Source organism: Vanacampus margaritifer, chromosome 6 (genome assembly GCF_051991255.1).
Source record: "Vanacampus margaritifer isolate UIUO_Vmar chromosome 6, RoL_Vmar_1.0, whole genome shotgun sequence".
Classification (NCBI taxonomy): Eukaryota; Metazoa; Chordata; class Actinopteri; order Syngnathiformes; family Syngnathidae; genus Vanacampus; species Vanacampus margaritifer.
The window spans coordinates 11769837-11794879 of NC_135437.1; the positions used below are offsets into that span (position 1 = coordinate 11769837).

Below are 25043 nucleotides of genomic sequence, written 5' to 3' on the forward strand. Positions count from 1 at the left end.
CCCCGCCCGTCTCCGCACTGCTGCCTGCGAGCTTCCGTCGTGTGTCACCCGCAGCATCCTCAACCTCTCCACCCTCTTCACCGTCATCCTCAGACAGACGTTCGCAAGGGGGGGGAGACACTTTGTCTGACATATTGGATCATAATTCGGGATTTTGTTGTTTGTTTCCATGCAGATTATTTAAACCGAGTCGGCATTCCCTTGCCTCCCTCCCTCCCCTCTGCGTGGATGTTCGATTGCTGCTGCACGCGCAACATCCACGACTGAACAAGACGGAGTGGTGGTGGAAGAAAAAGAAAAGCCACCCTGCGAACGCCCTTGCCGTGGATGGACTGCCGTTTCCCCTCCGTGATCGTCTCCACCACATAGTGGGCTCGCGAGTCAGAGAAGATGGCGGACCGGGCTGAGATGTTCTCCCTCAATACGTTCCACTCCCTCTCTCCTCCGGGCTGCAGGTAAGAGGGTGCGCTGGATGCTGCGTGGCGTGTGGGGGAGGACATGAAGGGAAGAGAAGCTTCTTGCTTGCTTGCGCCTCATTCCGATGCAACATGCGGGAATAAAAATGGCGTCATTCATGTCGGAAACAACAACAAATGGTTGTGAATACGCTTTCTAGTGTGGTGTTGTTGTCTGCTGTGGCCTTGCGGTGCTGTGCAGGCCCACGCCCTGATCCTGATTGGCGCCTTGGTGCACGCTGGCTGATGCTGGGAAGTGATTTGTGATGATGCATGAAACACACGAGTGTGAGTGGGATGCACGGCATCATCACCACTGGGGTACACTTGAGCGGAAATCCATATACTGTACTGCAGAATGACTCTTGGCTCTTTGAGATGATTGGAATCGCTCGTGCAATGCAACAAACCGGCCACAACATTAGGGACGCTTGCTCAAACCACTTGCACCCAAGACGAGCTCAAATCTAATCATTCAATTTATTTGTTAATTTCAAACTCAAGTGTTGTAAAAATGCACAGTTCAAAAATAAATCAACAAAATCTAGTCAAAATAATATCTCAAGAACTACACGAGAATCTGATGATAGTAAACGATGATGTAAAATAACATGATGTAATTTAATGTCCACAAACAATTGAACAATAATGCCATATACTGTTTTAAATATAGAATATGAATGTGAGTGTGAATGGTTGTTTGTTGTTTGTGCCCGAACACTCCACACTAAAGGGAAGATACAAGCTGATAGGCGCAGTCGCAGTTCAAAAGTCAGGGATCTTTGCACTCATCTGGGCATTGGTGGAGCATGCATGATGTAGAAAAAGCTTTAACATTTTAAACTCCACAATGCACCTTTAAATGAAAAAATACGTTTAATTAAGGATATACTAAAGTAGTTGTTTTGTGAATAAAGTGATAAGGTTAGGAGAACAGTAAAAAAAAAGGATCTATTTTTTGTAGTCGTATGAGAGCAAATTTTTTAGGTAACAATTTTTTTTCGCATTCATAATTTTGAGTAACTTAGCGTATTGATGTATGATTAATATTCCATTTAGCTCCAAAATGCTGGCCAAACGATCCCAAATCTAAAATCGTCCTTCCGTTTGACCTTGAAACATTACCCAAAAGCGACTAAAACTAAAATATGTATTATAATAATAACGACAGTATTATTTTTTATTACATAGAGCATCATAAATGATGCAAATGTCTCATATCACACGCACACACAATCACATTAGCAATCCCACAGGATTTGTTATTCAACACTGTGCACTTTTGCAGGATTTAGTTTCAACGCTGCAGCTTTATCTCCACATGCTTTCAGATCGATGCTACTCGACAACACGTGACCTCGCGGCACAGCGACAGTTGATTGGCCGTGCTGCTCTTAATCATATCGTTCCCAAAAATGTCAAATGTAATAACTATTGTCATAACATCTGACTGATAGAATATTAAGTTGTGGAGCATGCACGTTGTGACGAATGAGGACCAAAACGTGCACCTGTCATGTAATCCGCTTTATGTAACAACGCGCTAACTCATCTCGACAAATTGAGTCAATCTTTAATCTGATGGATAGAATTACATTATCGTTATTATTATTTTTTCTGCAAGTATTTCTGAATGAACACGCTTTGCCCCAATGCTACTGCACTACTACTACTACTTTTAACTAATGTATTTATGATATATGCATGTAAATTGAGAGGTCGTACACAAATTTGAGTTTCAAGTTGACTATTTTTCAACTGATGCAGCCGGTATTTGTTGTTATTATGATAATATAATTTTGCCAAAATGATAAAAACAAATTATTCACTTCTCATTTATTTTTAATAGATATTATTATTATTATTAATATTTTTACTGTATTTTTATTATTTTGGAATTAATTTTACATTGCTTGGTTGACATAAACATTGGATAGAAAAAGTATGCACACCCCTGTTAAAAAGACAGTTTTGCACAAAAATGTCAGGAAAGGTCTGAAAGAACATCTGAACTTCATTTGGGGTCAAAGGCACTTCAAATGCCGATGGTTAAATTTGAACTGTGTACTTCCCCTCTCGAAAATATTTACCCCCCCACATCAATTAAGTTCTACAGGTTAAAGGTCACAGTAATGGTGGATTTTTTTTTAAAATATTTGATCTTGACCTCATTTTTTATATGACAAAAACCTGGCATTTGAAAAGGGGTGTGTAGACTTTTTATATCCACTGTATTTCCCTTGTGGTGAAGCAACACACTTCCCAACTAGAAAGTCAAACAGCAAATGCTACTTCTTCTACTACAACTATTACTACTGCTAATGATAATATTAAAAATGTATTTGCATTAATGTGCAATGTACATACTGTACATGTAAATTGAGATGTGCAAAAAAAAAAAGAGCATTGTTTTGTTGGAATGACAATTTTCATCTGGCTAGTAAATTATTTTCTGTTATTATTATGGACATTAGAATAGAATAATATACATATAACAAAAAAATACTCCTCATTTTATATTTATTATTTTTTATCATTATTATCTTTTAAAAATGATGCTACATCGATGATGAATTTAAATGTAATTAATTCAATTTAATTCATTTATATTTTGTTGTCAAATCCACACTATAGGGAACACTTTTTTTTTCTTCTTTTCACTATAGGGAAAACTAATGGAACGTAATGTACTATTGTAAACAATAATTTATAGGGTTGGGTGATTATGGAAAAATAATAACCACAATTATTGTGATTGATATTGTGTTCGTGATTAATAAGCATGATTATTAATTGATTCCAAAACTTAATATTTCTTCAACCACCAAAAATCAACAGTAAATATAACTTGAAAGAACAACCAGAAAATAAATTAGTAAAAATAACAGAATAAAATGATAATAGAGTATAATAAAATAATAGCAATAAAAAAAAATCTCATAATGTCAACGAGTACATAAAAAGATCAGATAAATGAAAATATCTAAATTGGGCATCACAGTGTGAACGTAGACTCGTTAAGTTGTTAAAGCAGAAGGTGTATTTTTTTTTATTTAGTTTCTACTAATTCCACTACATTTATTTTTCAAACATACCACCTTTATGTACAAATTCTACGAAACGGTCTTAAGATAAAGCCAGAAGACACTCATTCATGCACTTATTAAATCATATCCATAGCCAGGATATGATTTGTTAGGCTGAATAGTTCCTCATGTTTGGTGAACAGAATTTTACCGAAAGGATGAGTTTTAGTGTTTAGCTGAATTTGAGCTTGAAGTCATTATTGTGGCAAAGAGGGTTGTTCCTTTGCCATTGATTTCATCAGAAACACTTTCAGATTTAGAAGAATTAGAAATGGACTTTAGGGGGGTTGAATGCATGTATAATGAAAAAATAGTCATGGCATTAGATCATTTGATGATAGTAGTACACAATATGCTCTTACTCCTTGGTAAAATGGTATGCGCTTAACAAAGGGCTCCTTCATTAGGTTGAAAGGCATGACTCAAAAGTGTGTGTGTGTACGCACATTTGTGAGGAGTGACAGCAGGGTGACAAGCCTGCGAAATTGATCTCCTGCATGACTCACGAAATAAATGTCCTTGGCTCTTTAAAAATGATGATGTCATCGTGGAGCAGGTGCTATCCTATTTATTATTAAAGCCTTAATTGTTCTTTCTTTCATTCGGTATTTACAATTTTGGTATGATGTGAATATTCACAATTCAGCATTCACAAATTTGCTCTTTTTTTTTCGCCCAGACCTCCCCTTTGTTATTTGCCAACTTGGCTATTCACTGTGTTGTGCTAGGCCAAAGCCATATCTCATATAAATTATTGCTTTGTCACCACTAGGGGTGTGAATTGCCTAGTACCTGGCGATTCGATTCATATCACGATTCATAGGTCACGATTCGATTCGATTAATCCCGATACGAATCTATACATTGATTATTGTGATTTTTTTTAACTCAAATTTAGAAAATACTAATCAGTAAACTTGTACATGTACACTGTAAGATTTGTATGACAATTTATTTATTTATCTGAAAATTCAGGTTGCAGTCTGTTTCATGTTTGAACAGCACTGAAATCAAATATTAAGGCTTAATGTTCCATTAATATAACTTTCTTCCATGCTTAATGTGTAAATCCTAACCCTCAGTAAGACGTTTTGTTAAATATTCCCATAAAAAAATTGATGTTTGAAAATCGATTCGGCCGCATATTGAATCGATTCGAGAATTGCGCGCTGTAATATCGCGATATATTGCCGAATCGATTTTTTCTAACACCCCTCGTCACCACCATATGGCATCTATAGGCAATTCCAAGCCTTTATTTTATTAAAAAAAAAAAATCGTTAGGGGAATTATTCTCAGTTTTTTTTCTTAAAAAAAATTGTGCTTTTTGCGCTATCTAGGAATTTGCAGAGCCTCTGGAAACCTCCAATAAAACTGAAAAACTATTAAAAATTACGATTTGCTGCTGGTCCCTTTAAAAGTGTTTCTATCAAGACACCCGAGAACTCTTCTTTTACATTTACGTACTGTCAAATATGACATTTGATAGCGATACAAATACCCTCAATGTCATTCTTTCATCTTGAAATTTGCTCAAATTGTCCCAAATGACCCAAAATACTGTCCACAAAGATGAAAATATTCAAATGTGTCATTCTGTTGTACAGCTCATACAAAGTTTGTGTACACTGAGGCGACCAAAATGGATGCTAGATTTACCAACGTGTTGAATCAAGGATCAGCTATGTGAATGGGGAGAATCTTGAAACTGAAACTGTACATGCCATCTCTGTTTTTTTATGGGATGGCGGTAACCGTGTTCAAGAGGGAGCATGAAACATTCCTGAGAACTGTCTGTGTTTCCACCACATTTGCACAGTTTCCCACAGAAATGCACCTGTTGGTCTTTGAAGGGCCTTTGGGGATTCTTGAAATAGTCAAAGAGTCCATGTCATGTATTTTTATGGGTCAGTGTTTGTGAATAGATCTGTAGTTTTTATTATGAGGATATTCTTCTTTCCTGTTAAGACAGATATCCCATTACAGTTCAGATGCAGCTAATTTGCGAGATATCCGTGTGAAAAAGACTTCTGTTCTGTCTCTGACCGGCGACTACTAACTCTCCCTCTTGCTATTGAATCAATTAAGCAGCATCATGGCCCTGATTTATTTATTTATTTTCAACAGCATCTCTAAGCATTAGCCAGCAGTTTTTGAGAGTTCCAACGCGTAGTTTCACACACAATTTGACAGTTGAGGCATTTGGTAGTCAGTTTGTGCGTCCCGCAGAGCCTGAATCGACGCCCACGCCTGTTGGCAGAGTTTGAATCTATTCAACAGTTTGGATGGAAAGACTTGGAAGGTGTTGTGACGCACACAGAACACAGTACGTTGACATTGTTATTATTGTTTGCTTCATTTGGACGTAGTTACTACAAAGAAATATTTCAGCAGTGTATTTTTGAGAAGAGAACGCGGAGAAGGCAGAATCGAAGTTTATCTTGATACTTTTTTGTAATGTTATTTCTTTGCTTACTGAATTGTGACCAACCATATGTGCTTTTGAATTGAACAATATGAATCACTATTTACAGTCCAATTACCACTGAGTCTCAGTTCCCCAATTCAGAAGCTTTCTGTGATGACCCAAGAGTTTTTTAAATGGAATTTCTAGTTTTATATTCACAATGTTATTGTGCCTCCCCTATAAGTGTGAATTATAATTTTAAGCCTCTGTGGTGAATAAAATCACATGTAAAATAAAAAAACAAACACATCATTATCCAATAAAGCTATCAATTGAATTTTTAACTTTCTGTTCATTTGTGGTTTTTTTTGCCGTTCATATTTATCTACTACTACTAACTTCTACCTCTACTACCACTACTTGTAATAATAATAATAATAATAATAATAATAAAAAATAAATAAATAATAATAATGATGATCCAGTATTTCTTTTCAAACCATTGTGGTAAATAAATTGGGGGGGGGGGGGCGTTGAAGTGAATATAATGAAGTGATATTTAAAGTTCTCACTATTGCATTAAAAATATGAATTAAATTACTTTTTTCCCTCCTCTCTGCTCTCTCTCTCTCTCTGGATTTTTTGGGGGGATTATCACTATATATTTATTTGCATTTCATTCTTTTGTACATAATTAAGACATCCCTCCCCCACCACCATATTTGTATTTACAGTATTTTATTTGTATTTTAAATTATTGCTGATTTTTGCGCGCGCAGCACACAACGACTGTGAACAGTAACATTACATATAACATTATCATCAAAATTAATGCTAAATAATTGGTGTCCTGGCTGGTCCACCAGTACTATAAGCCACAGTTTTTTTAGCCCCGGTCCTGGAGTACCCCTATCCAGCTTGTTTTCAGTTTTTAAAGAACTTTGTTTACTTACACATCATTTACAAACACATTCAAATTCCAAATATAAAACAAGCTAAACATGGCTTATACAAAATATTTACAATCCTTTAAAACACACAAAAAATCCAATGATTTACAATTGTAAAATGTGCCAAGGGAAAAAAAGTTATTTTTGTCCTTATTGTTTTTCTTTTCTTAAGTGACAGCGGATTTGCTTGACCACCAGCTTGTTTTCCGTGTCTCCCCAGCCAACACAGCTGAAGATCGTTATCAGGTTTCATGCAGAGCTTGCTGATTAGCTGATCATTTGAAACACATGTGTTGCTTGTGGGAGACACGGAAAACAGGCTGGATAAGGGTACTCGAGGACCAGGGTTGAGAACCACCGCTATAGGCCACTATATTAGATGATACAGGGTCACCGTGGCAACCAATATAAAACCTGTATTCGCTTAGTATCACGACTGGTCAAATGCTTACAAATACAGCAGTAGGTACCTTGAGTTACGAGTGCCCCAAATTACAAGTTTTTCAAGTTAAGTGTTACGGGCCAAATGTGAATTGTGTGTGAGAGAAGTCCAAAAAGTAGAGAAATTAAGGTAATGTTATGGGACAAGCCGTTAAAGACAAAAAGACAACACTCATAAAGAACTCCTGTAGGTCACCTCTCATACCTAAGATGCTCACATACTGTATTTTGACCACCTGTAGCCTTCTGACGTCATTCTCTTTGCCATGTCTTTTAAAGGCACATATGTAAACCACAAATACTCCACTGTGTACACTAGTACAGCATATAAAACCAGTTCATATCAATTTACATGTTTTTTATACGACACAGTGTAATTTTTCTTTCTCAATTATGCTCATCAGTTGCTTTCTGTTGCATCAAAGGGAAATCATAACAGCGTCCACCTTTGACATGAGGATTTGCTCCTTGACATTGTGCACAACATAAGCTTTCTTGCATGCACAGTGCGGGTGGTGTCCTTTCCCCTCCATTAGAAGTACTGCAATGCAGCATTTCCTTGTGACACAATTGCAAGACAGCTGCTGTAGAAAACGAATGTGCGCCACAGATAATGAGGCACCGTTGAATTTGGGGCTAACGACGCAAACTGGTCATGCATTACATGGCGCGTCAACTTTACGGACTTTACCTGCTGTGACTTGTGAATGAGTGGCAGACCGATTGCTTCTGGCTTATGCTTTCAACTTCTACACAACGTCTAAAAATAGTGGCAGGGATTGTAGTTGTTAATGCAAAAAAGATGACGTAGTGAGACACAACTGCAGAATTGATTTTTTGTTTGCACTTTTTATTTATCTATGTGGTAATTTTTGTTTTTATTTTGTTGGTTTGTCTTTTTTTTATTGTTGTTTTGGGAGGGGGAGTTTTGATTTTTCTATTTTTTAATTAAAACAAAACAAAGCAATTCCACTACACAGCAAGGTAGTTTAACAAAATACCAGAATAGATATTTGGTATGTTTTTTTTTTCACTATAGCACCACAATTAAAGAATCAATTTTAGTTTCTAGAATCAATTTTAGTTTCTATTTAAAATTTCATTTTTTTTGTGGACGTTTTTGTTTATATTTTTCAATGCAAAAAAGATTTAGTATGAAGCTCGACAGAATTATAGAATAGATTTTTGATTTGGGGTATTTTTATTTATTATTTATTTATTATGATTATTTTATATATATATATATATAAATAATTTTAGTATTATAGATTTGGTTTCTATTTTTGGGGTATTTTTTGGTAGCTTTGGTTTTTATTTTTGGGGGTAATTTTGCCAAATTTTGCTGGACACCGCAACATAACTGATATTTATTTTTATTTTGTTATTTTTTTGTGGTTTATTTTTTGTCAGATTTGCTTTTTAACAAAAATTATTAATTGAAATTATACAGTAAAATATATTTTTGATCCAATTCTTTTTGTTTTACAATATTTTGTAGTAATTTTTTTATTTTTTTATTTTACCTTTGTTGTTTTTTCATATTTTTAATGCAAAAAAAATGCAGACGCAGCAAAGTAGTTTTAAAGAATTAAAGAATTTGCATTTATTTTTGTATTTTATATATATGTTTTTGCCATTCTTTTTCCTTTTTTTGGTATGTTTGCAATGCAAAACGTGCACGTGGGGTGGGAATCTCCAGCTGTAATTTTGTCATGACTTAAGTCTCATTTGGTTGCATCGCTTGTTGCCCGGTGGGACTTAGATAAATATTTCTGGTTGGTATTTTTTTTCAAGAATAAATAAATAAATGATGCAGATGTTTATCAAATAATCCACGTAAAGATAAATCTAGGTCAATGTGTATGTACGTCAACATGTGTTGACTGCGGTGTGTCTGCGTTTGTTAGGCCTTCCCACGACATCAGCCTGGAGGAGTTTGACGATGAAGATCTCTCCGAAATCACAGATGACTGCGGGATTGGCCTAAATTACGACTCGGATCCCTATGAAAAGGTAAGGCTACTGTGTCTTTAAATCCTGATTTCGGCCTCCTACGGCACAATTCAGAAGGGCTCCATCACAGACACAATTCCAGAAATAGACCGATCACAAAAGATTTACTTGAGGTGGTTGGCCATCAAGCTATTAAAAAAAAGTCAGTTCTCACAATATGTCTCCTTTAAATCCTATGAAATTGTAATAAGAGGCTGACAATGATGATCTAAATGTCTTTCATATGACACCGTTGGCACAAACTGCAAAAAGCCTCTGGTTGGTATAATTGCGCAATGAGGAAGTGAATGCGTGTATAATTGCGTCATTAGAGCTATCATTCCAAGCTTATCCCTTAATTAGCTCCTTTGAAAAAAGTATCCTCTCGCGTCCTTACTGTATGCCGGACTCACTCTTCCTTTCTCTGCATCCATCATGTGGTGTGTAAATGTTTTATGCCGGTGGCCCAGAGCCATGACTGCAGCAAAGGGCAGCTGACCACGAATGCTAATATTGGTAACGTTAGGCAGAACCAATTCTCTTCTTCCCTTCATGCCCTGGCTGCTTCTCTCTGTCACCTTATGTGTCTTAATACTTTCCCTCTCTACATCTTTTCATAATTCCTGCTTCATGTCCTATCTCCTTCCCTATATCTTTCTACATGTCCTAGCTCCTTCCCTACCTCCTGTTTCATCTCCCGCCACCCTCTATCGCTTCCTTAGCTCTTTCTACATGTTCAAACTCCTTCCCTTACTACCTCCTCTTTCGTGTCTTAGTTCCTGCCCGCCCAACTTCCTTCTTCATGTCCTCTCTTTCCATCTCTATCTCCTATGATGTGTCCTAATGCCTTCCATGTGTACGTCCTTCTCTATTTCCTCTTTAATGTACTAAATCTGTCCTTCTATACCACTTTTCCTGTATCCTTCATGTCCTCCCTCCTTCCCCTTCAACCTTCATCCTTACCTCCTTCTTCATGTTTTCCATCTTCTCTAGATCCTCTTTCATGTCCTAACTCCTTCCCTATGTCCTTCTACATCTCCTAGCTCTTCCCTCTCTACCTTTTTCTTCATGGTCTACCTCTTTAATGTCCAACCCCCCCTCCTTCTTTACCTCCTCCCCTATCTCCTGTATGTCCTCGGTCCTTCCACTTCTACCAATCCTACCACCCTTCTTCGTGTCCTCTCGCTTCCTTCTCTACCTTCTCTTTCATATCCTATTGCCTTTACTTACACTTTCTTCCCTTTCTTCATGTGCTGTCGTTCCCTCTCTACTTCCTTCTCTACCTTTTCCATTTTTCTTTCTTTCTTTCTTTCTTTCTTTCTTTCTTCCTTTCTTTCTTTCTTTCTTTCTTTCTTTCTCCCCATTTGATGTCCTTCTGTATCTCCTCTTTCATGCCCTCCCTCCCCCTTCCTTACTTCTCTCCCGGAGCTTTCCCTCACTCTTTCCACAACTTCTTCCCTCTATCTACCCCTACCTCTTTTCTTCCCTTTTGTGAAATCCTACCGTCACTCTCTCCCGCCTTGTTTTTCCTTCCTGCCTTCTCTTCTTCCTTCTCAACTCCATCCTTCTATCCACTTCTTTCCCTCCGCTGCAGTCTTTTCTTCCCTATCTACTGCCTCCAACCCATTGAGCGGAATGATCTGAGATATCATTACTTGAGAAGCTTTAGCTCACGTCTTAAGCTTCTGCAATGTCTTTGCTTTTCAAGCGCACCAACAAAAGCCTGCATGAAAGAGATTTCATTTTCTGATGTACAACTCATGCATTGTGAGAATGACACACAGCCATACACATCTGACTGCCCCCCATAAAACAAATCAGGATGAACCATAGCTTCGAGGGCTACATCTTGCTGACAGTAGCTGGATCAGACTCGGCCAGCTGCCCCCGGACCTGCACAAGGACATTTAGGAGTAAGAGCAACAAAAGCCAGACAGGGAAATGTCACACACACAACATTTCAGATTGAATTTGCACTTGTCGTCATTTCAACCCCCTGGGGCAGTCGCTCTTCCGTGCACTGACTCTGCAAAGGGTGACGATCATAACGCGGTGTGATATTTGTTGACAGAAGCTCCAACCTTGAGATTATCCTTTGACCCCAATCCCCAGACCTGATTAATTACAATTAGTCACAGAGGTTCAGTTTTTAATCTGCGCATGGGTGTCCCTTTGAAAGGATCTTGTGCAAAGATACAAAAAACAAAACACATATATTTTGATGACTAAGGATGGAAATTGGTATATTTTCATGTATCCGGTCACTGGTCTTTGGTCAATACATTGATATACGGTTTCATATTAGAAATACTTAAATACTTTAAAAACCTTACTTTACTATACAGGCAACATTTTAATATTCTTGACTGTCGTAAAAATACAAAAAAATAAAGGTTAACCACTGTTAATAATTAAAACAATCTGGTCTGAACTTTGGTTAGCCAGAATTTCACACTGCAGCTTTTGTATTGGATCTCATCAGTTTATGCAACCAGTACTTTGTAGGAATATATTCTGTGTATTTTAAAAAACGAATTTATAAGCGATCACTTTTAACGTTACAGTATAACCTCCTTCCATGTGGGAAAAGAGCCATAGTCAGCCATTTATTAAAATGGTCAAACAAATAAACAGAATGAGCACACTCAAGCAGAATCTGATGTTGACCACTGCTAACCCCCAGATACTCACACGCAGACTCGCCAACATCACATGGCTACCACACCATGACCCGCCTCTTAAAGGCACATACTGTGTTTAACACACTGAAGCTACAATATGAATTATATTGTCTTTACTTTTCATGCTTGTCATTAGGTGTTCAAATACGTTTACAATGTGTTTAAATAAGTTTAAAGTGCACGGGGATTCACTGTATTTATTTTTGTCGTGTCAGATTTGCCGGGCTGATTTGCATGATTACAAGAAGTTGACTGTCTTAATGGTGCTCAAACTGCCATCTCGAACGACTGTTTGGACTGCGGCAGAGGCATAAAATTAGTCTTGCGGGTCTGCTAATTGGACATCTAAAAGTTGTGCTGACCTCTTTTTTTTCTTCCATGCATGAGCAATTTGTGCTAACTGATCTCCGTCCAGGGATGCTGCCATATCGAGGTGCTTTTGAAAAGCACAAATCAATTAAGGGAGATCTGCAACCCTGTCAAATTATTCACCAGTTTGACCGTGAAGCAATCCGGTTGTGCTTCTGTTAGTTACTGTGAATGACCTTATCGATTAAAGAAAACATACAGTATTAGACATTGTTTTCTTCACAATTTAAATCTGTTGACTTTATGTCCCACAGTCCCACTTAGCAGAAGCTAATGCTGTTAACCAATGCAAATCAGTTCAACCAACAAAACATGCAGCGCTGCTGCTTACATTGTGGTTCTGACGCAATAGTGTTTCAGACGTCAGATTCTGACCGTCACTTGAAAATGGTGATTTTGGCCAGGCGTTGCTGCTAAATCATGGGTGTAGAAAGTTAAATTTGATGCAGAGGCAGTATTATGTAAAAGACCCACACTGTGATGCCATCTGGCAAAATTCATAGCGGCTTGCTTAAGACATATTTTCAGAACTAGTCTGATAACAAAAGATTTATTTGGATGTGCAATTTCGCACTGGATGTGTCGGCAGGCACTCCAGAGACCTAACTCTTTGAATTCAAGTAATTAGAAGTCAGTTTTCTATAATAGGCCCCTTTTCTCACTGACACATAGTTGCTATTTATAGCCATGCTTTTTTGGTGACCGTGCAAACAGATGCATCATGACAAAACCCATCCATTATTGTTATTATGATCATCATCCTCTAGATCAGAGGCACTTTTCACAACACAGCTGAGGCATGAAGATTTGTAGTGGTCGCATATCCTCATGGTGGTTTTTATTAGAGGGACAGGGAATGAGAATTTTGACGAGCACAAGCGCGTTAATATCTACTCAAAACAAGTGTTGCTCTCGTCTGAAAAAATCGGGTGTTTGTGTGGCACATAAAGCCAGCGTCAGCAGGATTGTGATGTGAGAGATTTTGATAGGCCCATTAAAAAAAAGACAGCGGTGCGAGAGCCGGAGAAAACTGCTGCGTCGTCGTCGTGCAGACTCCAAACCTGATCAATCACTTCTTGTAAAAATAGAGATCAAATCCACAATTGTCTGTGAAGTTGAGTCTACCAATGGCTGTGATCTTGAATTTTGTCATCAAAACGCTGCTTTGTTTTTGGCATTTCTGGCTACTCTACCCACCCCTCACCAGTCATTGTATTGAGTCAAGAAACAACTCTTAACATGATGCAGTACAGTTCTCAATAGACAGCACACTCAAATATGGGGATGAAGGTGTGGTCTGTTCATCGGGCCTTCCCGTAAAGCTTGTGAAACTTGAGCAGCATGTCAAATTGATCTGTCATCAACCCTCTCTGGCTCTTTGTTTTCACCCACATTCTACTTCATTATTCACAAAGCTTCCTCATAGCTTGGCTGCATGATGTCAAGTGATATTTAACAATTTAACTGATTTTGAAGAGCGAGACCCCACACACGACAAGTAAATGCTAGCACCAAAATAATACTTTTATTGCTTTGAACTGAGTACAAAAAAGCAAATATATGACATTTTAATTAAAAACCGAAGTTAGGGTGCCTCCCCAAAAATCAGTTTCTATGCAAATTGCAAATGTGTGGTGATTTACTATATATACACAGTATATGACTGATGGTAGGATTATTTTCCATTGTAACTGCTGTTAAGAACAGAAGCGCGCTTGAGTTTATTAACTTGATAACATCTACTCCCCATTCCCAGGACTCCCTCATCCTGGAGAAGAACGACATGCACCACCCGGTGTGCTCCTTCCAGGACGACTTCCAGGAGTTTGAAATGATTGACGACGAAGATGAAGAAGACGAAGAGGAGGAGGAGGAAGAGGAGGTGGACCCCGATGCGCCGCCGTCTCCCTCAGCGTCACCTCCCCCCTCTCCCATCCTCGGCACCCTGAAAAGCAGACCCACCACGCTAAACCTTACCATGGCTGTGTCGCAGGTACGCATAAAGAAACCTACAGTATGTGCTGTATACTGTATGTAACGTATACCCAAGTGAGCTTGATGAATTTCTGTCCCTTTTTCTGTTATTAGGATTCACTGAACAACAACAGCAGTCTGTCACCAAAGAAAGCAAGCTGGCAGGACTCGTTGCGCAACCCATCTACACAGGGTGAGATTAGAAGTTGTTATTTAGGAGGCCTCAAAATGTCCGGAAACACACCAAAGAGATAAGACTATCCAAACCTCACTCTGTATTGTCCCATGGAAAGTATATATATTTTTAAACGAACAATCAAATCAGTCATGAACGTTTCAAGGACCCTTGCCTGAAATTGAACAGGTTGAAAAGCCATTTTGTTTCGAAGAGGTTTTGGTCACATTCCAAATATCATACCAATACAATAGAGAATATGTCCAAATAAACCCTAAATGAAACCAGATATCCCAGACAGATTGGTAACGCTAAATTGTGATGAACATACAGTATGGTATAAATTACAACTCATCGTAACCAATCATTATATATTTGTACTGCCTCTCCAGGCCGCACAACTCCAACCCACTCATGTCTGGAGGATGGTAGCCATGTGACAGGCCAATGTCCAGCCTCACCACTTTCCCAGGCTCCAGGGTCCCAGAGTCAAGGTACTCCAGCAAAACAAGCAGGGGAGGGTGGGAACCCCCATTCCCCTCACAGGCCCCTCCTCTGTGACATGGAGGGCAACAGGCGGGAGAGGCTTGAATACGGTAACAGGAAAAACAAAAGCCTGCCCACCTAGTTTAGAACTCATTTCATCCAACATCGGTGATGCCCACCAACAGACGGTTAACTTTGTCCATTTGATCTCATGGTACCACCTATGCATTATTCCATACACAATCTGATATTTTACTTGGAAGTAATTTATTTTTCTCTGTAAATGTTATCTTCTCAGGCTCATTTGGTCAGCTCAAGTCCCACCCTTGCCCTGGTGATGGCACTCAACCAAAGACCGACCCTTCAATCCACACCACCAGAGTAGCTTCTGTTGATGAGCATTCCCAGTGTTCGGACACAGAGGTGGACCATGACCTCAACAACGGCCACAACTACAAACATTTAAATCGGCTTGCCACTGACACATACACAATCACAAGCGAATCTGGCATGGAAGCTGGGAACGACCAGGATCCAGATGGAACCAGTCACTGTTTGTCGTCTACTGCTCCTTTGGGAGGCAATGACGGTGCCGACACCCCCTTGTCTGATGAAGAGCTGGACAAGGACTTTGAAGTTGAGTTCATGCGCAAGGAGACATATGACATGGTGTGCAAGGAGAATCCGTCATCGTACGTGGAGTTCCCGTGCATTGAACCCTATGAGCAGGCTGCTTTCTTCAGCTCTGTATCTTTCAGTCACTCAGATGATCCTGAGCTGTCCAAAAGTTCTGATTCTCCAGCCTTGGCAGCTCCGGTGGGTGCGGTTCATGACTCCCACTCTCCGTCATCAGATCCTGGGATAGCAGACATGAACCAGCAAGGTTACGTGACTTCAGACCTGGATAAGGAACTGAGCTCCCCAGGCTCTGACTCTGAGCTTGATGGAGAAGTGGACATAGCATTTGCTTGCGGAGGTCCAGTGCACTCGAATATGATCTCGTCTATCTCAGAAACAGAGCTTGACCTGACGAGTGATGATAGCAGCAGTGGGCGCTCTTCTCACCTCACCAACTCCATCGAGGAGGCCAGCTCACCCACATCAGACCAGGAACTGGACCCGGATACAGAGTTAGAACAGGACAGTGGGATTGTGGGACTCAAAGCGTCTCTGTTTTTGGGCCAACCTGACCCAATCAAAGAAGGTTCCCCACTACCATCTCCGTCACCTTTACCCTCCCCAACGATCGCCGCCCCATCCCCTGTTGACTCCCCCATTTTGCCACCCAAGTCATACAGTGATGACCAGGCTCCGATTGAGCTAAAGAACGTGGATGACTATCTGTCTGGTGAGCACCAGGCTGACCCAGATGAGACCCTTCCTCCTCAGCAGTGTGAGGACAGCATGTCCAGACAAATGGTGCTCAAAATAGAACCCGACCACAGCCTTGAGTGCTTCAAACGTTCCTTCTACCTTCCAGTAGGACCCAGGCTGATGCCTGCTGAAGATGATTACGATGAAACTAGCGAAGGGGATTCTGAATCAGAAAGTGAGGATGACTTGAGTGAAAACTCTGACTCACCGTGGTTGCTTAGCAATTTGGTCAACAGGATGATCTCAGAAGGCTCATATCCAATAAGCTGTCCTGAGGAGTGCTTCAAGAGGGAGGTGTCTGTGTCGGATACCATCTCACCATCCTCAGAAATTGGTGAGGGAGACAGTTTTGCTGATGAGGACCCAGAAATGATTCGATCAGAGAAGGATGGTGAATTGCCCCAAAAAGTTAAGGTTGAGGAAAGTCAGAGAATGAAGATGGTGGAGCCTTCAAATGAAGGTGTAGCCATGAACTCTTGCCTCTATATGTCTAACTCCACCAGTGACACAATCAAACCACTGAGTCTGGACCACTCTGTAGAGAATTCAGGAGAAACCACAGATTACTCGTCATGCATCGCCAGCGTCTCCACCACTGCTATGAACTTCTCAGATAAACTCTCCAAGAGCACCAAGAGACCAGAGGAAAACCAGGAGTCAAATAATGACTTGCTAGAGGGAAGGAAGGACATGGACTCTCCGAGCTTTAGCAAGAGTATCATAAGTGACAAAGACATCGGACAGAAGAAGGAGCCCCGGACGTCTAGTCGGTCATCCGCCTCCCTTGAACGAATCACTGAAGTCAAACACAGCCTGACACTGGACATACCTACTGCTCAGACCAACCGTTGCTTCAGCCTTACCTACTCCACGGACAATGATGAAGAAGATGACCAAGGGGACTCGTACCCATTCTTGGATGACTTGAGGAGACGGTCTTACAAAGGTAGCGATTCACAGCTTGATGGTTCACCTCCTGCTGACTCCTGCATGCCGGACCATCCCTGTCCAGACCGTAACCTCCCGCCATGTGAGAAAGACCTGTCTCTGAAGCCACCCAGTGAAGACGATGGACTGGCCTATGACTCCATGAAGTACACACTTGTGGTTGATGAGAACACAACTCTGGAACTAGTGAGCCTCAGAAGGTATGCTATGACAGTAATGTTGGATTGTGATAGGTTGTTGTAAATATCTTAATGGAGCAAATTTATTTGGGGTAGTAAAAGGCACTTTATAATCAATGTTTGTATTTTATCCACTGAATGAAGCTTACTTACATGGTGCTACAGTAAACATGTAGGATGTTGACTAGTGTAATCCTTGGGTCTGTGTATAACTGATATGTTGATTACCTATGGAAAAGCTGGCAAATGACGACAGAATTAGTGCGAGAAGGTGCAAATTCAACAGATACAGATATAACAGACGGTATATTGGTTTAGGGGACGATTTTCTAGATAATAATCTCATTAGTCTGATTTATTAACAGAACTTTCCATTGAACATTTGCATCTTTCTCTAATAAACCAAACAAGTCGTAGACCACAATGCCTTGCAGCTAGTTTTCAGTGTGACCCTTTTTAAAAGCCTTCATTTTCTCAGGTGCACATCAGTCCTGAGCGACGACAGTGAGCTCTCCACACTATGCGACGAAGAGCCTTTGGAGAGGGGTCAGGTGGACTATTATTGCGATGAGGAGGGGGTGAGGCCGGAACTGCTAAGTTCTTCAGAAGACTCATCCCCTGAGGCGGACCTTCCGTTTTCCAAGAAGTTCCTCAATGTCTTTGTCAATAGCACATCACGCTCCTCCAGTGAGTCAAATAGCACACTAATAACTTTTTGTACAGCTTTGCATTGGTCTCTAGGTCACAAGAGTGGCATTATGTGAACAATGTCAATGAATTTTGAGCGTCCGTTATTCGTCAACAGTCGGGACACCCTTTTGTCATCCCTCAATATTTCAAGTCGAAAACGTCAATCCGTCATTCGTTCAGCTTCCGTCAATGTTTTCGTCGTTCAATGTGGGCATCCGTCAATGTTCCTTCAATCGTCTTTCATCAATTCGTCAGCAAAATGGGATGTCCCCGTCATTGACGGATTGCCAAATTTATTGACGGATTGACGATAACATTGATGGAAGAAAAACCCCTTCTGTCAATGCTTAGTTCGTCAATTTTCAAAGTTTTCCCTCAATCGTCAACAAAATGGGCGTCCATCATTGACGGACCTCCCGTCAATATTGTCGGAATGCCCACCTCTGGTCATTTGATAGTCAGAGGGCCATTGCATGGTGGTCTTTATTTTTGTTTTTTGGGGGGTATTTTTGTAACTATAGGATAGGAGCTTTTATTGTTATTATTTAAACTTTGTCTGTTTGTCACGTAGGTACCGAATCCTTTGGACTTTTCTCCTGCACCATTAATGGAGAGGAGAGGGACCAAACACACAGGGCAGTGTACAGGTGAGATACAATGCTGAACATCTTCGGACTGGTCAATCAAATGGTAGTTTTTCTATATGTGTGCGGTGATTGGCTTGCAACCATTTCAGAATATACGCCACTTCTCAGGCTGTAGCTCACCCTAGTAAGGACATCCAATAAAGGATGTCTGGAATTGATCTTTGGTGATCATGGTGTTGTAATCCCCGAAACTCCCCGTATAGGTTTATCCCCAGACACGCAGACGAGCTGGAGCTGGACGTGGACGATCCTCTGTTCGTGGAGGAGGAGGAAGACGACTACTGGTACAGAGGCTACAACATGCGCACGGGAGAACGTGGAATCTTTCCCGCCTTCTACGCTCACGAGGTCATCGGTCACTCCAAAGAGATGCTGGGTGAGTGGAGAACCTCGGATTGACTTATGTTCTAAGGTTCAATGTTTTTTTCTAAAAATGAGGCCCAAAAAACTTGACACCTATACTTCTATGCTACCAGCCATGAAACGCAACCCAGCATGGATAGAGACGTTCGACGTGCAGTTCTTGGGTTCCGTCGAAGTCCCTCAACATCAAGGCAACGGAATTCTTTGCGCTGCAATGCAGAAGGTAAGCAAAATATTGAAACACAACAAACACACATAATTGTGTATGGTGGTACCTTGGCTTACTAGCGCTTAAATTACGTTTTTTTTTGTGGGGGAAAAAAATCAGTATTTTGGACACTATTTCCTCTGCGGTAGATTGCACTGTCCCGGAAGCGGACCGTCCATGTGCGCCCCCCGTCCCTGTGTGAGCTGGAGATCAGCTTACAAGGAGTGAAGCTGATCATGAGTCTGGAGGATGAATACGACTGTCTGGACGAGGTGGGAAGAACATAGAAACATGTTCAAAACTAATCTGTACACACACAATCTCATGACCTCAACAGATGCTCAGTTTTAAGAGCGGTCATAATTGATTTACTGAGCCTTCTACACGTACTCGGACTTTAGTCCCACATTTGAATGCATGTTAGGTTCATTGACGACTCTGAGCTCAAGTAGAATGATTTAGGCACTACAAGTGGGAAAAGTGTTACTAGTAAGACACAATCATGCTAGTAGTGTGCTTATTTGTCTTACCAATGGGGACAATGAGTGTACTAGTAGATGGATCTTTAGCTGGATATCAAGGATATTGAATCTCAAATGGCTTTCTATTGTACTTTTCTTGTGGTCAGCTGTTGATCATGATTCTAGGATAGAAAGTCTGACATGTTATGGTTATTAAAGTCATTTGTAACAGCAGGGAACATGGCCATAAAAACCTTGATCCAATTTTAAATTTGGCACCCCAAATAGCGGTAAATGCATTTAATAGAATGCTTTGTTTCTTTTTATGTCATCAGTTTGACAGATGCAGTCACTTCTTCCAGATGAAGAACATCTCCTTCTGCGGTTGTCATCCCAGGAACAACTGGTAACCGGACATAACCTCTGCCTGTTATGATGCCGGTGATGATGTACTATCTGATTTTTGCTCCTCTTTTGCTCAGCTACTTCGGCTTCATCACTAAGCATCCCATGCTGAGCAGGTTTGCGTGCCACGTGTTTGTCTCCCAGGAGTCCATGCGACCTGTAGCAGAGTGTGTTGGGTGAGTGAAAATCCTCTTAGGTTGAAAAACAATGTCAAACAAATGCAAATCTAGTACAAGTTTATCAAACTTTAGGAAATGTTTTAAATTCCCTATGTAACACTTTTAACCGTTTTACCTGTGTAAGAAGAAGGTAGCTACAGTAAATCAAAAGTAACAGCAAAAGACTCAATTTTAACTTTGATAACAAGTAATAATGTACATGGTCAGGCTGCATAAATACTTTTGTCCAAATACTGTACTTCTGTTCGTATGGTGTTCGAATATTTTGTCTATACGCCGTCTCAATATTTTTGTCCTTAGGTAATTGTGTCCGTTTGGTGTCCCAATACTTTTGTCCGAATGCTGGCTCAATACTTTTGTCTTTTTGGTGTCCCAGCACCAATATGTTGGTCTTTTGTCCATATGTTGCTCCAATACTTTTGACCTTGTGGTGTCCTAATACTTTTGTCCAGCCTGACCTTGTCGTTTGTCTCGCTACTAGTTAAGGTAGAGAGATTTGTCCATCTTTTGAGCAAATGTATTGGGATATCTTAGGGGCAAACATATTTGGACACGTATTTGGACACAAAAAGTATTGGGACTTTATTACACTGCAAAAACTGAAATCTTAAGTAAGATATAAGTTGTTACATTTTACCTAAATGTGCTTATTATTATCAAGTATCCCTTTAACTAACTAGCAGAAAAGACATTTAATCGTCTGTGTTTTGCTTAGTCGGGCATTCCAGGAATATTACCAGGAACACGTGGAGTACGCCTGCCCCACCGAGGACATCTATCTGGAGTAAGACACGTTGCCTTGGCTTGTACGCTCATCCACTTTGCCATCAGAGGGCTTCTTCTTCTTCTTTTTGCTCCTCTGAGACTGGGCTTGTCAGTTCAACAGCAAATCCATCTTCTCTCCATCTCAGTGGAATGGTTCCTTTGACCGTTTTCTACGAGACAAACTAAATGCGCTGAGCTATTTGAAGGTTCTTCTTCTGACATTTAAACCACCTGTCTACCTACCTACCTACCTACTAGTGACCACTCTCCCAATGCATGGCTCGTAGGGTTGACCGCACACAGCGACATGTATTCAGGAACATTGGCGAGCGGCTCGACAAGGTTTGTAAATATGTATTTGTTTTCACGTTCCCGACTGCGTGGGTTTCTACTGGTAGTCACACAGCAGCAGAGTAGTTGGAAGAGAGTGCAGTGAGCTTACCTCGGTGTCGCGTACAATACGGTGTGCTGTAAATAGATGTATAGGAAGTAGACGTACAAACAAGCGCCTCATCCACACTCACAAGGGGAGCTGATAGTTTTCTCGCGGTTGTTCACGGCTGTCGGCTGAGGTGGAACTGGAATCGGTTTGGACGATACAACTTGGTTGTATTAGGTGCCACGCTGAATAGAAAAACTAATCGTAAAATGACGAAAAAGTAGTCAGAATCTTACAAGAATTATGTCATAATGTGATTGGATAACAAGATGTAATATTACGAGGGAAAAAGTACTCATGGCGTGACTGTACACTATTGTACAGTATTGTATTATATAAAACACACAAAAATTGCACAATAAAATAGAATGGTAAGAAATAAAATTTTCCTTAATTTCTACAGTTCACTTTCAATAATTTGTCATCTTTTCATGGACAACAGTCCGCAACTTAGCAATTTTTTTTTTACATCCTTGGCTAGCGTTAGAACCTACATCGACTCCTTTCCACTTTCTTAGAGGGCATGGTTAGGCAAATGAAATTGTAAAAAATACAATAGTACACTGTACTGTACTTGTACTGCGAGGTAACCATGTGAACTGTTAGTGGCTGGGATGTTGTAAAGTTCGCTGCTGCCATCCTGTGGTTGACTAGGGAGATTCCGTTATTTTTCTTGTTGCATTACGACTTTACCATCTTTTTGATGAATGGTAAGAATGATACTTTTTTTTAAAAAAAGATGTAATTTTTCATTTAAACGAACAAACAAACAATTGGAATGTATTCTTTGAAGATTACAACTTTTCTCGTGGACATTCTCTTGTTTTTTGGAAATAATTTTGCAGAAACGATTTTTGGGGAATTAAACGTCTATTCTACTTATTTCATGTAATTTGTCATAGTTTTGTTATTCTAGTACAAATACAGCCTTCTTTGCCATTCTCCTAAGATTGCAGTCTTTTTATTTGTAACATTACAAATGTATTCTCCCCCAAAAATATCCGTAAAATTATGTACTACTTTATTTGCGCAAGATTACGACATTCTCACAAGGTTATGACTTTGTTATTGTGACAACTTTATTAAAGTAATGTGAATTTTCGTCATAGTATTACATTTGTCAAAATTTGTTTCCCCATAATATTGTGATTTAAAAAAAAGAAAAGAAAAGGCAATGTATGCCTTTTTTTCTTGTAGGATTACGGGGGGAAATTTTTGAAAAAAATACAACTTTTTTCCTCATAATACAGGGTGACACCAAAAATGGGAACTTTTTAGCAATCTAATAAAACCAAGAGTGATGGAAGAAAAAAATGTTATTCACAGTAATTGAAATCTTGGTTACTAAAATGGCTGAGTGTTTACTTGCTCAAGGTCACTGTCTCGCAGTGCTGACACTTGCTCATGTCTGCCAATACACACTTCAAAAATTCCCGTTTTTTTGTGTCACCCTGTATTATGACTTAATCCACGTAGGATTTACTTATTTGTTTGAAGAATAAGGCTTTTTTCATTCCCATGAAACTCTTCTCCCAAAAATATAATTTTTTTCATTGTAATAGTACATTTTTCTTGTAAAAATAGGATTAACATTTTTATATTACTTACTTTAACTTTTCTTAATATCAAAATTTTTTCTTTATTAAATAGGACTATTTTGCTAAAAACTATAGTTATATCTTGAAAAGAAAAATCTGACTTTCCCTCATGACATTACAACTTTTTTCCTCTCATAACATCACAACTGCATTCTGGTTGTAGAGGTTTGTTCTCTTCAGTGTCGCCCTAAACTTGTTGGTAGGACAATACATAGCTCGTGTTGTAAAACAATTATTCGTTTGTTTGTCAGCCAGCCAAGAGGCCCACCGAAAAGCCATATTTTCACTACCAACGACTGTTCTGGCGTGTAGTAAAAATGTCTGCTGTTTTTGTTCTGAACGAGCTAAAAAAAAAATGGATGTGCTTTTAGGTATGAAGGTTTGGTCGTCACACGCGCTCTCATGTTTATTTCTTGCTTTTAGCGTGGCAACAGGGTGAGCATCAGTCATATAATCTCCAGTATGCAGACTATTTAATATCTTATAAACAAGAGGGGGCACATTGATAAGGAAGGCAGTTTGAGCTTTTATTTTGCATCTTAGGGTCCATGTACTAGTATTCTCATAATTCAGGTTATTGAGGACATTGTATAAATGCTCAAACAGATGTATGAGAATGGTTTTGTCAGGGCTTGGCCGTTATCTCCATCCATCCCAATGCTGTCATTTTGCTGGTGTATATAACCATAGAGACTCCCAAGTAGTGCTGTGTCCTTTTTCTTCGTCTATTATCCAACTGCTGAGTGTGTCATTGATTCAAAAGAGACCACTACAACACAAAAGAAACAACACATTTATATATGTGACCTGCAATAATTGGACCTTTCAGCATTTTTTTTGGCATTACTTTTAGGACACAATGCGGTGACCGGGTTATTGTGCCCCGATACGAAAACGCTTGGGCAAAAATTGATGTTGGAGACCATGAGGCACCGTGTGGCTGCGTTGCTAATTGGTTAGGATGTTTGTGTATTCTACGTACATTAGAGGAACAGTGCAGTATGTGACTGAGCAACATATCTTATCTTTTACCTTTTGAAACTTGTACAACTCAAGGGAGGAAAAAAATAGAATCCGCTTTGCCATGAATTTGGTCTTACGAATAAAATATATGCTTGATGTCCCAAACCGTTCTTCTTGTCTTTATTGTTACAAAACACCACAATGACCCACCGTAATATATATATATATTTACAATATTACTGATATATGATCTTAAACTAGGACTTCATTTTTTATTAATTATTTCCTTTTTTTTGGAGTATTATGACTAGTAACAATTGACAACTTTATTCTAAATAATAAAAATGTGCTTTTATTGTAATAGTACAATTTTTGGCTTAATCTTTTGTAATTTGCTACTTTATCCTGCCGACAACTCCAATTTGTCGTGGAAAAACAAATGACGGACAGATGTTGGGAGGGCTAAACACATTTTTGCATGGTGAAAAACAGTTCTCAGAAGCCGTTGCCATTCTTGGAAGTTTGTGAACAATTAAAATAATGCAGAGAAATTCTATTAAAAGGAAGGACACTGCATGAACATGTTTGCAACAGTTGAGGTAAACCTGACTTCACTCTATCACAATGTTCTCTGTCTATGGGTTCACATTAGTTCCTTCCTTCTACCAAAAAAAAAAACTTCATAACATATTTATTTCGGGAAGACTACGTAAGGGCTAGCAAACATATAGTTAGCCTTAGCCTAATAGCATTATTGCCCAAGCCATTTTTGAACATTTTAAACAAATTCAACTAAAAATAAATCCAG

The 25043-nt window shown here is 39.5% G+C and overlaps 1 protein-coding gene across 2 annotated transcripts; it reads left to right on the forward strand.

Moving 5' to 3' along the window:
• Nucleotides 1-5: 5 nt before the first annotated feature.
• Nucleotides 6-24400, forward strand: mapk8ip2 (mitogen-activated protein kinase 8 interacting protein 2). 2 transcript variants are annotated; one of them, XM_077568297.1, is made up of 14 exons: nt 6-455; nt 9247-9352; nt 14138-14374; nt 14470-14548; nt 14923-15126; nt 15315-17538; nt 17996-18204; nt 18779-18854; nt 19058-19230; nt 19331-19440; nt 19575-19697; nt 20222-20292; nt 20369-20467; nt 21186-24400. In XM_077568297.1, the coding sequence occupies exons 1-14, from the start codon at nt 391-393 to the stop codon at nt 21256-21258; spliced, it is 3849 nt and encodes a 1282-aa protein (XP_077424423.1). In that variant the 5' UTR covers nt 6-390; the 3' UTR covers nt 21259-24400. The 2 variants fall into 2 exon arrangements, with proteins under 2 accessions (XP_077424423.1, XP_077424424.1); XM_077568298.1 differs by having other exon boundaries at nt 14923-15024.
• Nucleotides 24401-25043: the final 643 nt, after the last annotated feature.